Source organism: Hemicordylus capensis, chromosome 15 (genome assembly GCF_027244095.1).
Source record: "Hemicordylus capensis ecotype Gifberg chromosome 15, rHemCap1.1.pri, whole genome shotgun sequence".
NCBI classification, from domain to species: Eukaryota; Metazoa; Chordata; class Lepidosauria; order Squamata; family Cordylidae; genus Hemicordylus; species Hemicordylus capensis.
Window position 1 is genome coordinate 1,735,285 of NC_069671.1, and position 14,403 is coordinate 1,749,687.

The window sequence follows — 14,403 nt, forward strand, 5'->3', positions numbered from 1 at the left end:
ATTGTCTTCACAGACTGGCAGCGGCTTCTCCAAGGTTGCAGGCAGGAATCTCTCTCAGCCCTATCTTGGAGAAGCCAGGGAGGGAACTTGGAACCTTCTGCTCTTCCCAAAGCAGGTTCATCCCCTGAGGGGAATATCTTGCAGTGCACATCAAGTCTCCCATTCACATGCAACCAGGGCAGACCCTGCTTAGCTATGGGGACAAATCATGCTTGTTACCACAAGACCAGCTCTCCTCTCCTGCATAGGAAACTGCCATATACTGAGTCAGACCATTGGTCTATCTAGCTCAGTATTGTCTTCACAGACTGGCAGCGGCTTCTCCAAGGTTGCAGGCAGGAATCTCTCTCAGCCCTATAATCCCCCACCACCGAGTTACAGTACTACCTGCATATACTTCATAACCTTGTAGGTCTCCAAATCCTTGTGTGTATATTGTGTGTAGGTCTCCAAATCCTTGTGTGTAAATCCTTGTGTGTAGATATATCACATACAAACCACCACTTTGTATATAATTGTGCTTTGGCAATGTACTGTATGCTTTGGTAGTTTGTTGGTTCAATAAAAAAATCTTGTCCTATCAAAAAATAAATAAATCTTGTCCTTTCTTGGAGAAGCCAGGGAGGGAACTTGAAACCTTCTGCTCTTCCCAGAGAGGCTTCATCCCCTGAGGGGAATATCTTGCAGTGCTCACACATCAAGTCTCCCATTCAGATGCAACCAGGGCAGACCTTGCTTAGCTATGGGGACAAGTCATGCTTGCTACCACAAGACCAGCTCTCCTCTCCTCTCTTTGATAAAGACCTCAGCAAACAGGCAGATTCAAAAGGGAGAAGGAGGTGGTCCTTCAGGTATTTTGATCCCATGGTTGATTTAAACTGGGAACTTCTCTGCTCACATCCTTAGGGCCCATGGAGAGGCTATATGCAGTTGTATGTAATTTCCCCTCTGTGGCCCGGGGGAATCCACTTGACCTCCTTCCTTGGCCTCCTTTCTGTCTGCATATATATTTCTGTTTAGCCAAGCCTAGGGATTGTCTGTCCCAAGCCTAGGGATTGTCTTATTAGTTCTCTCTTTTGGTTCTCTCTGTTGTTCTTTTTTTAATTATATGCTGGTTTGGTTTTGTGTTTTATGAGTGTTCACTGCCTTGCATGTTCTTTCAGACAGAAAAATCAGAAAAACTATTTATTATGGGAGCAAAAAATCCCTTAATAAATAAATGAACTTTTAGAAATCTGAATGCAATGTCAGTCTGAGAGGGTGAAAGACACATTGCCATGTTTTGGTTCTGTGACAACCAAAGCTTGTAAACTCAACACAGTGTAGCTTAACTCACACTTTGAAAACTTGGTGGGATGTGCGGATATGCGAGCGAGACAGGGAGTGGCATAGTCACAAGATGAGTGGTCACTCCTCAAAATGGCAACTCACCTGCTGCCACATCAGACTGTCACGAAAACCAACCATTACACGGGCTGTAGCAGGCAGTAAAAAATATCGGGGGGAAGCTCGCTTATCTGAAAATCCAAACTTCTCTAGTTTTTTACCATATCCAAAAGCAAGTGAAAGCAGAGACACCTCCTTGGGAGAAATTCTTTCCATGCAAACATCTTCACAGCCTTGGCAGTTTACATAATGAAATAAGTGACTATGCAAGAAAGGCATTTACATCTTCAGAATCTGCTCCCTGGATGCCTCTTGTCTCAGAACCTTCCTTTTCACGGACAGACATGGCTTCTGCACTCCCCAAAATCAGAACAATGCAAGAGTTCATCCTCCAACTCCACCCTGTTGCTCCCCTGGGATCCACACTTTTGGAAAAGTAATCATTTTCCAACAGCAAATCGTTCAAATTGTTGGGGAAATATGATTCCCTTGCAACTGGTATGCCAGCTGGAAACAGACACAGTAAGAGCTAGACTGAATGGAAGAGTAATTTTTAAAAAAATAAATCAATAAATAAAAATACACTGATTGCAGAGTTGGAGGAGGCCTTGTAGGCCATCTAGTCCCACTCCCTCCAGGAAATCCAAAGCTCAAGTATCTTTTGGGCATTTCCAGCTAGGGCTGAGAAAGACTCCTGCCCAACCGCCTCAAAAGGCAAGACATGCGTAGGTTTACAGACATGCCACCCCGCAGTTGTGCACCGAGAAATAACACAATGTTGTGATGTTGTTTCCATCCCCAGTACATTATGGGGCATGACAAGGAAAGGGTGGGCAGGGTTTTAAAGTGTTGCCACTGCAGCTGCCCAGAAAGGAGCATTGGTGATTTACCATGAAGACTTATTTTTGCTGTTGGATTTGAGGACATCAGAGGCAGGATTATGCAAATTAGCTTGAAGCTTTGAAAGACTGGGAAGGAGAACCCCACCCAATTTGGAATAGCCAAGTCCAAGGAGATAGAGAAGCAGGTAAAACCAATCCAGAGCAAAACATATAGAGAATATTGTTGCATGGTGCTGATTGTGTGTGGTAGTCACCCCAGTAGACTGGGGCACCTTGTAGGTGGGCCAAGATGTCCTCCAATCCAGCAGCAAGAAGTCTTCACTGTAAGTAACCAATGCTCCTTTCTCTGCTGCTGTATAATAACTATAAGAACTGGGTGGGGTTCTTCTTCCCAGGCTCTTAAAACTTCACACTAACTTGCATAGTCCTGCCTCTGGAGCACCTGGGAAGGATACCCCACATGAGATGTCCATCTGCACACAGCCCCAGTTATGTTCAGATAACAGTTTTGTTGCATTTCATTTCTTCACTGTCCTGCTACTAATAGTCATACATTTTTAATATGTATTAAAAATTCTCCTCCTAGAATTGAAGGCTTGACTTACAAAATAAAGTTCCTAATAAATGCTGAGTTAGAACAGTTCCACTTCCACATCCATACACCAAACATCCTGATAAGTGTGAAGCTGTTTGCTGAAGAAGTAAGTGGTAGTGGGGGGCCTTGAGCTGGTATTGTGAAATGGCCCAAGTTTCATTTCTGCTAATAGAAAGCAGCCAACAAAGTTAAAAAAGATTTCTAGGGGACAAACCAGACATCATCCTGTAGGTGCAACAGCAACTTGAATCTAGCTTCCTCCTTCCCTGCCATAATGTGGAGTCTCGTGCTTGTCTTTAGCAGAGAATGTTGGGGTTAAAATAAATTTTTTTATTTTATTCAGATCCAATCCTTTGTGGTTCTGGCTTCAGCGTTTGACTATGTTTAGGGCAGAAACTTCAATGTAGGGTTGTGCATGGACCACGATTTGAGGTGTGTTCTGAATTTGGATCTGGGTCTGCCTTGAATCGGTCCGGTGGTTCAGTCCACTGGCGGGAGGTGGTGAGCGGCACCTTTAAAAGTAAAGCCACAAGTCCTAACTAGGATGCCTGCTGCTCCAGGAGATTTCCTGCAGTGGCGGAGCTCCCCCTAGTAGCCCGCACATGGTGGCAGTGCAGCTCTGTCACTCACCTGGCCTCCACGCATGCACTGTAAGGACCTGAGGTTTTACTTTTAAAGGTGCCATTTGCCGCCCTGCCACCCACTGGTGCCACCTCGAACCGCCAGACCAGTTTGCAGTTTGGCCAAACTGGACTGAACCGGTTTGGTAGACCGCAGACTAGTCTGAATTTGGACCACACCTCAAACCGCGGACCATGCACACCCCTACTTCAATGAACTAATATTGATAAATGCTTGTTCATTTCAAATATAAACAGAGCACCCTCATGAATCCTCTGACCTCTCTTGCCTACATTTTGCTGTACTTTGTACAATGAACCCAAGTTTCTGACCTGCAGTATCTTGTTCAGATGTTTCTGTTGTTTTCTTTAATTGCTATTCCCTTTTATTCCACTGAGGTATGTGCTAACCATTTATTTGTCTTACTAACTTCCTAGTGAGACAATAAGGAGGGAAAGTCCCAGTGATATGCAACAGAATGAATGAATCATTCACAAAGTAATGGCATTTCCAGGCCATTGTGCTGCTTTTTGTCTAGTGACCTGATTTTCTTTTCCCTGAAGTAGTCCACATGATCATGTCCACAGTCAAGTGTCCCTGAAAAAGAGGGGGCAGCTTCCCCACTGAGAAATTGCTTGTGATAGAAGTTACTTTGGAGCCAGAAATATAAAAAGGAGAATGTATCTATGTCCACTCCTTGCCCACGGAATACCCAGAACTATTAATGCTTGACCATCTCACCATGAGACTTCAAATACAGACCTGGAGCAGGCATGAATCTTGCTATTTTAATGAGGATCATGTCACACCAGACATTTGCTGTAGTCCAATTAGGTTTAATGAGTCAGCACATTCAGACAGCACTCTCTTAAAACACAGTGAGATCTTTCAGACGACCTCTCTGGGGATGGCACGTGGGCTGCAGGGAAGACAGATGAGCAGCCGCCATCCCCTCCAAGGTCAATCTTTAGGGTGCATAATCAGCACCCTAAAGATTGACCTTGACCCCCACACACCAAGTCACAGTTGGTTTCAGCCCACGGGGGCATTTGTGTTGTGCACCCCTGCTCTAGCCTATTTATGACTATCGAGCCAGCTTTTTTAAAGTCACATTATTGTCAACAGTGTTAATACCAGAAGACCCAGCAGTTTCTCACAATGCATGGATTTGCATTTCCAGTGGTATTTGGTGCACTGATGCAAAATATTTCTGAGCCACATATGGGCTCCTATAGAAAGTGTAGATAAGTTTGCTTTTGATGACAGACATCAAAGGGAGAAGGAAGCTAGAGGACAGTGAGCCAGCTGCTGTGACATTTACAACACAGTGATGATGCTTACCTGGCAAGATGTCTTCGTGCCTGCTACTCTTTCTGTCTCTTCCATTCCAGTCTTTCTAGTTGCTTCTGAAACATAAACATCATAGTCTCAGATACATCTTTTTAATGCATACCAGATAAATCAGCATTCTCCTAGCCAAAGCACAGACATAAAATTATAACACATATGATAATGCTCCTGGACACTAGCATTTATATCCAAACAAATACACAGGAGGAGGATACATTCTTAATTATTATTCCTTATACAAGATGTTGATACTGCAATCAAAGCATCACAATTGGAACTATGTCCCAGTGAAATAAACAGAATGTACTTCCAAGCTAACGTGTTTAGGGATGTAAAATGTTCAAATTGTTTCTCCTCATAACAACATTATGAGGTGATTTTTTTTTTCATTTTGCCATGGGGGAACAAAGGCTAGAATATGATGGCTTCCCTGTGACCATCCAGCAAGTATCAGGTAGAGCAAGATTTTCTCTGCTCTGACAACATTTCCATACAAGAAAATTTACTAGTGAAATCAGCCCCCCCCCATTAGCATAACTGGGCTAGAATGCTATTAACAGAGAGGGCTTCTAACTGGCATAATTTCTTGTATACCTGAGAACAATCCTAGGAATCTCTCAGTCAAAAATAAGGGCCTCTCCAGACACTTTCCATTTGCCAGGAAGACACTTGTACATCTATGGCACACTCTTCTGTCACACACAAGGACATCATCTGCATTAAGTCGAGGGCCCTTCCTATTTGCGCTGTTGGGCAACCTCAGGAGCCACTGGGCAATGCCAGAAGACCCAGATCACTTGGGAGGAGGCCACACTAGAGTTGTTCCTCCCAGAAACTGCAATGATGCTGATATGGGAAGGAGCTGTGATGTGGACTCCTCCGACATGGTCTGGTGTTACTTGTGTTATCCGAGCAGTGCATGAAAGAGCCAGGGTGCGAAAACTCTCACAATGCCATGATAATGTCAGAAGGGACTCCACCCCTACCCCTGGATGTGCAGGTAAAGTCTTCTACTGGGTGGGGGGGGGGAAGAAGAGGCTTTGCCTGCTCCCTTGTTCTTGCTACCTGAATCTTTATCTCCTTCACGCATCCCGTTTTTATCCAACTTCACACCAACAGCCTGAAGATTTTTCTGTAAAACAATTTATAGTAAATTAGTTCTTTTCCATTAATTCACTATAGGGAAGAGGTAACTTCTCTGTCTGTACACCATGCAAAGCAACGTCAAAGCAACCATCACCACCCATCCACTATGGATCTTTTAAATACCTGCTAACTTGGCAAAGAGGCACCTTTTAACGTGGTGATTCTCTTTATTTAGCAGGGGGAGAGTAACTGGCCCTATTCACCCCCAGCACAGTATCTCCAGTGACTGTTGCTGGTGTCTGTCTTATGTTTCTTTTTAGATTGTGAGCCCTTTGGGGACAGGGATCCATCTTATTTATCTGTGTAAACCGCCCTGAGCCATATTTGAAAGGGCGGTATAGAAATCAAATAAATAATAATAATAATAATAATAATAATAATATAGGATGTCAGAGAAGATCAGCAGGATTCTTCCATTTCAACTACCATTTAATCCCTTTTAAATCTATCCTTTTATGTAAAAAAACACTCTCTCTTTCACACACATCACAAAAACAATGATGCATCTAACCTGCTCTTGTGCCTTAGTACTGCCCTCCTCCTCCTCTTCTTCATCATAGTCTAGTCCCTGATGGGAGATCTCCGTGGGGCCATGCTGTTCAACCATACTGCTCTCCAGCACTCCCATCCTCTTGCTCTCAGTTGTTACTCTCAGTTTCAGCACATGAAACCCAGTGGAGACTGACCCTACTTTTAGGTTCACAGGGTCACCATCAAAAAGCAGGCATTCTGGGCTGCTGCCTTCCTTAAAGCCAGGGGGCTGATAATCATCAGGTGTGACTGCAAAGAAAAGATACTCCATATCACCTGGTCTGGCTAGCTGATATTTGATTGCTGTTTGGTGGTATATAGGGAATACAGTGCCTAGACCCTAATGCCAAATTCCCCATTTCAATCCTCTTGGCACCTTATACAAAAGGTGGTATTCCGCCATAACTATCAACAACAGACCACTATAAGGCAACCCATTTTGATAGTAGCTTCTCACTTTCTTTGACTGGGTGCAGTATCCTGAAATTAAGCATGGGGAAGGAAGATTTTAAGCACCTACCTTCACTATAGTAGAAGAGTTTCATGGTCAATGTAATATCATTAGGCAATGGTCCAAGATTCTGCATTAAGACGTACAGTTTGCGGATTAGCAAGGTGCTGGCATTCTTAATTTCCTCGTTATTTGTTCCATTTGTAAAGCTCACTTGAGTGCTAGGACCAAAACAAGTCAGAAGTCAACATGATTGACAGAAAAACACCACTTGGTTGGGAAACGTTCAGTCCCATGATAACATATTTCAGTCCATCTGTCAAGTCACAGTGGTCTTTGGTTGCTCATTGTTGTCTTAGCAGTGCAATCTGATCCTGTGGCTGGGTTAGCACAATTGTTTTAATCTAGGTTTAATGTGGATTACCAAGATCGGTTAGCTGCAATTGTGTGAACCCATGCCAAGGCAGCAATCCCAGGCCATAAACCATCTTGGCATGGGTTCACACCATTATGGCAATGTCAGTAACCCACACTAAACCTAGATACGAATGATTGTGTGGATCAGGACTATGAATGATTACTCAGAAGCAAATCCAGATGTGTTCAATGGGATTTACTTTCTACAAAGTGGGCATAATCGTAGAATTGTTTCGTTCTCCATCTGTAAAAGAGAGTGTTAAAATGACCTCAACTTGCAGGATTATTGTGGAAGATGAGCAATAAAGGACAGTAAAGTAGCAGCTTTCATGTGAAAAATCACTAAAATGACAAAGAATAAAACACAAGCCTGCACACATAACAGGCAGTTTTCCCAATTCAAATATTTTAAGGCAAGCATTTCTCTCAAAGTGCATTTTTCAGAAATTAAGCAATGAGGCATTTACCTAGCAAAGTCCATCCGGGGTCCTTTATCTGAATACTTGAATTTAAACCGGTACAGCTCTGTCACACACTAGAGACCCAAAAGGAAAGAGAGAGACCAAATGTAATAACAGAAAATATCCTTTCTGACCACACAAGAATTCCCACATGAGATTCCAGAAAGTGCTATACAGTCTCTTGGGATCAACACTAGCAAGCTGTCACTTGAAATTTTCTCCCTCTTTCAATTGATTCCTTTGTCCATACATAATTTTCCTTAACAAGCTACATTAAAGGTACGTAACACCTTCCGCCCTGACTCTACTGCCAGTGTTAACACATGGCTCCTTTTGACTTGTGATCCCAGGGAATTGGTGGAGACCCTGAACTGTGGTTTGGAGGCCGTTATGGGCTGAATGTGGACAGATAAGCTGAGGCTTCATTCTGACAATACAGAGGTGCTGTTAATCAGTAGGAAAGCGGGTGTGGGATTGGGTTATCAACAGTCTGTTCTGGATGGGGTTTCACTCCCTCTGAAAGCACAGGTTTGCAGTTTGAGGGTTCTCCTGGACCCAGCATTGCTGTTGGACACTCGAATTGCAAGAGTGCCTTTGCACAGCTGTGGGTGTGTGCCAGCTGTACCAATTCCTGGAAAGAGCAGATCTGTCTAGTTACCCATGTTGCATATGGACTACTGCAATGCTCTCTGTGTAGAGCTGCCCTTGAAGAGTGTTCGGAAACTTCATCCAGTACAGAATGTGGCCGCTAGGGTTCTCACTGGGACCATGCTTTGGGAGCATATTGCTCCTATCCTCAAGGTGCAGGTGACTGCCAGCAAAGCCCTTAAAAGCTGAGGCCCCAAGTATTTGAAGGACCCCCTTTTTCCTCAGGCGACTGATTGTCCACCACATATTTTGAAAAATGTGTTTGTGCGAAATAAAGTCATACTTCTCAATGACCTACAGATACCAAATTTTGCATACACAATCCTGCAATTAGCTGAATGTACTACTTTTTACACCGGAATATGCTAAGTGAAAGTTTAACTAATTTTTATTTTATTTTATTGGCAGAAATGCTGACAATAATCATCATATTTTAACTGTTATTGTTCTCAACAGATTTTTGACACTCAGTAATCAGTTCAATAATTCACAAACAGCATCATGTCCAAGAGAAGATCTTTCTCAGATTCAAATTTAGCCTATTTCTTCATTAAAATGCATAATGTTTGAAGTTCAAATCCTATAAATTTCAAACTGCTCATTTACTTCCCTTCTGCAAGCACACTAATACAAAATTATATTATATTATTTATTTATCATATTTATATACCACCAGATATATGTATCTCCAGGAGATGTACATATTACATATATTTCATTTAATTTATTGAACTTTCTTATCAGTGTAAAGTAAAGGTAAAGTGTCGGTGTTGACTCCTGGTGACTGATACTTAGTTACTTAGACTTACCTCTGGCTCTTTTGGATTGGTATAAATCTGTTAAGAAAACAAAATGAATTTGCACTGCCCTTCCATAAAATGTCACAGAAAAACAAACCAAACACAATTTTGTTTGCTTATAGACTGACTGCAAAACCTATTACAGTGATCATGTGTCCACCATCCTACCCAGCACCTATACTCTGCTGTTTAATGAGAGAGGACAAAAAACTGTCCTACCCAGTGCGAAGCTCCTACACAATTACTTCCCCCTCCTCCCCCCTGGGATTTTACTCACACATTGTCAAAACTGGGAGCACACACCGTTCCCAAAGTTGGGCAGGACACTTGTCCTACCCAGTTTATGGTCAGTTTATTTGTGAAGGACTAAAACCTTCACAAATAGTTAACAGAAACATGGAGCAACCTGTAAGAATGAGACAGGGCAAAAAACTGAGGTTATGGGGATTGCTCCTCCCTCCTGGTCACGTGAAAGCTGTGATTGGCCCTGTCTAGGAGCAGGAGGTCGAGACAACCCATACTGTTGAGAGATACAACCCTCTTCTGAGGGAGAATCAGCACCTTCACCCTCATAAAACTATAATTTCCAAGATTCTTTGGAAGACACTATTAAAGTTAAACTGATACAACCAGTAAAGGGTTGTAGTAGAGCTATGCCCAATGTTGGTGGTTTTGAGAAATGCTCACAAGGGTTATGGACTGTGTATAGGTTTAATTTATTACTTACTGCCAAGACAGCCATATGCAGCTGCAAAAACAAAAAACAAAAGAACTGTCAACATATACCCACCACAAGAACAGACGAACATAAGAACAGCCCTGCTGGATCAGGCCCAAGGCCTATCTAGTCCAGCATCCTGTTTCACACAGTGGCTACTGGTATTTAGAGGCACCTTGCCTCTTAGGCTGGAGGTGGCCTAAGACTTGTAGGCACTGATAGACCTCCAAGAATTTATCCAAACCCTTCTTAAAGCCATCTAAGCTGTTGAGGCTATTCTCACGCGCAGCCCAACCCAGGCTAGGGAATCCCAGCCTGGGTTAGGCTGTGTGTGAGAACCGCCTAGCACCACTTTTAAACCCAGCTCTTAGCCAGGGTTAAGGGCTTGAGTGAACCCTTAGCCTGGGATCCAGAATCATGTGTTCGCAGGGCCTATATTCAGCACCAGCTGACACAGAGATGGGCACTCAGAGCACCCATCTCCTGGGGGAAACCCCCAAAGCATTGTGCATGTTGAATGGGCATTATGGGATATCCAGAGGCCAGGATGCGCTGTCCGAGCTCCGCACTGTGAATTGTCTGGGAGCACAGTCTGCGCTCCCAGCAACAACCAGTGCTCTTCTGGGAGGAAGGAGAGTACAACCAACCCCACCCGCCACTGTTTCCTCTAAGGTGTGCGCATGTGCGTGCGCTCACAAATTTTTTGATGTCTGCTCAGTTTTAGATCCCGTTCAGGTTGAATCAGGAAAGCCCCATTCTGAACGCACGTGCGCACATGCTGCCTTGATATGCCACCCAGAACAAAACTCATTCCACACAGAGATGAGAAAAATTAGAGGGACCACTGCCACCCACCCACCTGGCACTCCATTCGCCCAGTCATGTGAACGATCTCATTGGCTGTCATCACATCTTGGGGCAGAGAATTCCATAGGCTAATTATGCTTCCCTTGAATGATTTCCCAACACCCCAGGTGGAAAAAAAAATCTGACTCCTTTTTACTTGGGTGTGCAAGCCTCTTCACCACTAATCAATGCTAACCTTCAAGTCTGAAAGATTTTCCTTTCTCTCAGGAAAAACTTTCTCTCAGGAAATCTCTCAGAAGCTGAATTTGTGTTACCACAGAACTTTAGTTAATTCAGATGTAAAGCATCACTGACATCCTGTGGTCAGTTAGATTAATTACATGCATTCTATTAAAACCACAGATTAATTCTAATACTGTATTTAGATTTCTTTTCAATTATGTCCACCTCTGTTTCCTTTCTGCACCATATGTTAAAAGAGCTGGCAATCTTAATCTAGTGTTTTGTACGTTTCAAGAACCCTTTCTTAGGGCCAATCCACACATCAGATCAAAATTGGAGCACTATTTTTAAGGTAAAAAGCAATACTTGGAGATCCACTCTTGGATTTATCATGTTATGTGTGGTTTGACCTTAAAAACAACTGGCAACAACAACAAAATCCAAATTAAGCAAACGCCTTTTTAAAAAGGTACTAACCTAGGGTAGCCACCTTTTAAAAAATGTTAAAGTAGCTGCATGGGACTTAGTTTTTGATCAAAGTAGTGGTGCTGGGGAGAGAGTGTTTAACTCCTTTCCTATACCTTTTTATGGATCTAAACTATCCAAAGATGCTATTAAACTCATAGTGGAAAAATTTTTGCGCCTGTATTCTTTTCTTCTGCGGAGCTGGTAGCAACTGACTATATGTGTATGAATATAAATCAAGAAGATAGCATTTAGGGGAAAGAATTAAAGACCCTCCCCCAGCACTATTGCTCTGATCAAAGTTGAAGTTCTTCTGACTGCTATGAGGTTTTTAAAAAGTGTTTGGAGATCTACTTATGGATCTCACATAATGTATGGTTTGGCCTTTGATAGCAAAACAACTGGCACTCACACACACCCAAAATCCTAATTAAGCAAACACATGCTAGAGAGAGAGAGAGAGTATTTACCTAAGGTAGCCAAACCCCACCCATCACCTGACACAGGCAGCATTCCTTGAACAACTGCTTGTGGTAGCACAGCTTTTCCTACAACTAAATGCTGGTGGAAAACTGCACTTGTCAAATATCTACCTGACATGCAGCTCTTCAGCAGGTGAAGCAAGGGAAGGGGCACTGGTACTTGCCATGAAGGTTTATTCTTCTTGGTGTTATGGACGTCATCCCATATGTGCTATCTCCTCCTGCTCACTCCAGCAGAAGCAGGACTGAAAATTACTAAGTTTTTGAGTGACAGCTGGAGAACCCCTCCCAGTTTAACAGAGTTACTGCAGCGGAGGAAGACCAGTATATAACCAAACAGGAAAAAGCCAGACGTCTAGGAATTAAAGATCTCACAAACTGTAAGAGAGGAGGCGCTGCAGCAAGTAAAATGGCTATTGTATCTCCACAGGCCAACTGCACCTCAGTCAAATGGCTTCTGTGAACTACTGCTGGGTGGCTCTGGACAACCTTCATAACACCAACAAAGAGAAATTTTGATGATGACTACAGGGTAGGAAAGTGAAGGAGTTGGGGGCACCACTAGTGATTTAATCAATTCTTCCCTTGGAAGATCAAGATGCAAAGACTCCTGTGACAGGATTCTACAGGTACATAGTTGGCTACAACAATGATGTCAAAATGAAAAGAAAAGAAACTCCCCTGAGAGTTTGTGATGAAACAGGATGTTGAAAACACTCCTTTTAAAAATAATGAAATGAAAACTTACATAGCTCTTTTCCAGTGCATCAAAGCATCCCTGAAGCCTGAGAGCACAGAAATATTAATGAGCAAAGATTTGTTACATACTGAGCCACTTTGCCATTCTGTCTTATGTGTGTCCAGCCATCCTGCTTGTAGCCATAGAGTCCTGTGATAGCATTAATAAACAGACATGGCCAAAGGAAAGGAAGAAGAGGTCTTTGCAACCCAAAAGTGGTGAGGCACAATGAAATGATTTCTGAGAAATAGCCAGATTGTTTACTTTTCTGGGAGATGAACTGATAGACAACATCCAAGAAGACAGTTTTCAAACATGAAAGGAAGCCGGAGACCCACAATCAATGGGCATTGGCTATAAAAGCATCCCAGCAGCATGAGAATTCTGAGAGAGACACCTACTCTGCAAAGAACAGTTCATGAGTATCACTTGGGCCGGCCACCGAAAGCTAATTTGGTAACTGTATGAGCGGGATGAATATGAGCTTAAGTCAAGACATAACATTTACTTTTCATGAAAGTTCAATAAAACAGTATTATGCAAAATATTCAAAATTAGCCATATTCAAGAATATGGCTTTCTTACCATTTGACTATCTGTAGTGAGCCCTGGCAGCTTTTATCTTCACGAAGGATTTTTAGACACATATCTGGCAGGGGGGGTGGACAACAAAATACAGAATAATTTGTTTACTAAGCTGATTTCCCAATACTGTACCACAGAAAAAACGAATCCCTCCAAAACATGTTATGCAAAACAAGTAGTGTTTGGCCCTTCATTCGCTGCCACACCTCACTTTAGAGTTCATTAGCAACTGCAGTGGGGATAAGGATCAGGTCTGTGGAACATGGGAAGGGGGCATTTAACCCTTCCTAAACCTAAAAATGGCTCTCCAAAGCTGTTATTAGCCCTGAAAGGGAAACGTGAGGGTTTTCAGACAACACGCTGTACCGTGAGTTTACTGTGAGGCTTTACTGCAAGTTCAAAGTTGCCCCCAAAAACCAATGCAAAAAGTGCATTTTTTTTACCCCGGATATAAATTGGCTTACACTCTAAAACATAATGAAAAATCCAAATTGTGTGTGAAGTGCTCCCCGATAGCTTGCAGAGACTTCAGGGTAAATCTGGCCAATATGTGAATGCACACACTCCATTCCGGAGGAGATGCGAGCAAAAAGTCCTGTATGGAAAACGCTTTTCCATTAATGTGTAAAGCAGAAGAGACAAAGGCGCCAAATATTATTACCATCCAAATAGCGAGTTCCATAAGAGTTTTCTGGAAAGAGCCCTCGGAGGTAAGTTATACAGGACACTGAAATCGCCAGCAGCCTTTTCACCAGAATTACTGATTGTTGTTCAGTAGCAACTCTGTTTGGAAACATAAGTGTTTCCTGCAAATAACAAAGACATCTCTCGTCAGTTTTATAGAAGTCCATCTTTTTCTCCCTGCCAGTGATAAAGCTGACCCCATGCTTGGTACCTTGGAGGTTTTATGCTTCACTCCAGTGTGTGAGAGCTGAGCAGTTGCCATCCTGGTTCAGTTAGCTGCTTTCTGTCCACAGCTGGGGCCTGTAGCAAGACAGACAAAGGCATTAGCTTCTTAGGAAATAGAAATAAGAATTACTAGCTGATCGATGCACACTTCCTACACCAAATACCCACTAGCCTGGTTGCCGATGGTAAGAACTGCCCCTAGACAACCACATACATAGTTTTTATAGT

At 42.9% G+C, this 14,403-nt stretch overlaps 1 protein-coding gene across 16 annotated transcripts in view; it reads right to left on the minus strand.

Moving 5' to 3' along the window:
- The window catches only part of HORMAD2 (HORMA domain containing 2), a 141,288-nt gene that overhangs the window by 122,315 nt on the left and 4,570 nt on the right, over window positions 1–14,403 (minus strand). For 8 of the 16 annotated variants that reach the window (XM_053280069.1, XM_053280072.1, XM_053280073.1 and 5 more), the window contains 12 exons: window positions 14,162–14,250; window positions 13,928–14,072; window positions 13,267–13,330; window positions 12,691–12,727; window positions 9,976–9,996; window positions 9,258–9,284; window positions 7,807–7,874; window positions 6,992–7,143; window positions 6,452–6,720; window positions 5,860–5,926; window positions 4,786–4,850; window positions 3,203–3,335 (listed from right to left, as the gene is read on the minus strand). In XM_053280069.1, coding sequence (XP_053136044.1) covers window positions 3,222–3,335; window positions 4,786–4,850; window positions 5,860–5,926; window positions 6,452–6,720; window positions 6,992–7,143; window positions 7,807–7,874; window positions 9,258–9,284; window positions 9,976–9,996; window positions 12,691–12,727; window positions 13,267–13,330; window positions 13,928–14,072; window positions 14,162–14,212 — 1,080 coding nt within the window. In that variant the 5' untranslated portion in view covers window positions 14,213–14,250 and the 3' untranslated portion in view covers window positions 3,203–3,221. Of the gene's footprint in view, window positions 1–3,202; window positions 3,336–4,785; window positions 4,851–5,859; window positions 5,927–6,451; window positions 6,721–6,991; window positions 7,144–7,806; window positions 7,875–9,257; window positions 9,285–9,975; window positions 9,997–12,690; window positions 12,728–13,266; window positions 13,331–13,927; window positions 14,073–14,161; window positions 14,251–14,403 lie in introns of those variants that run through there. The other 8 variants (XR_008312512.1, XR_008312515.1, XR_008312514.1 and 5 more) reach the window with 2 other exon arrangements.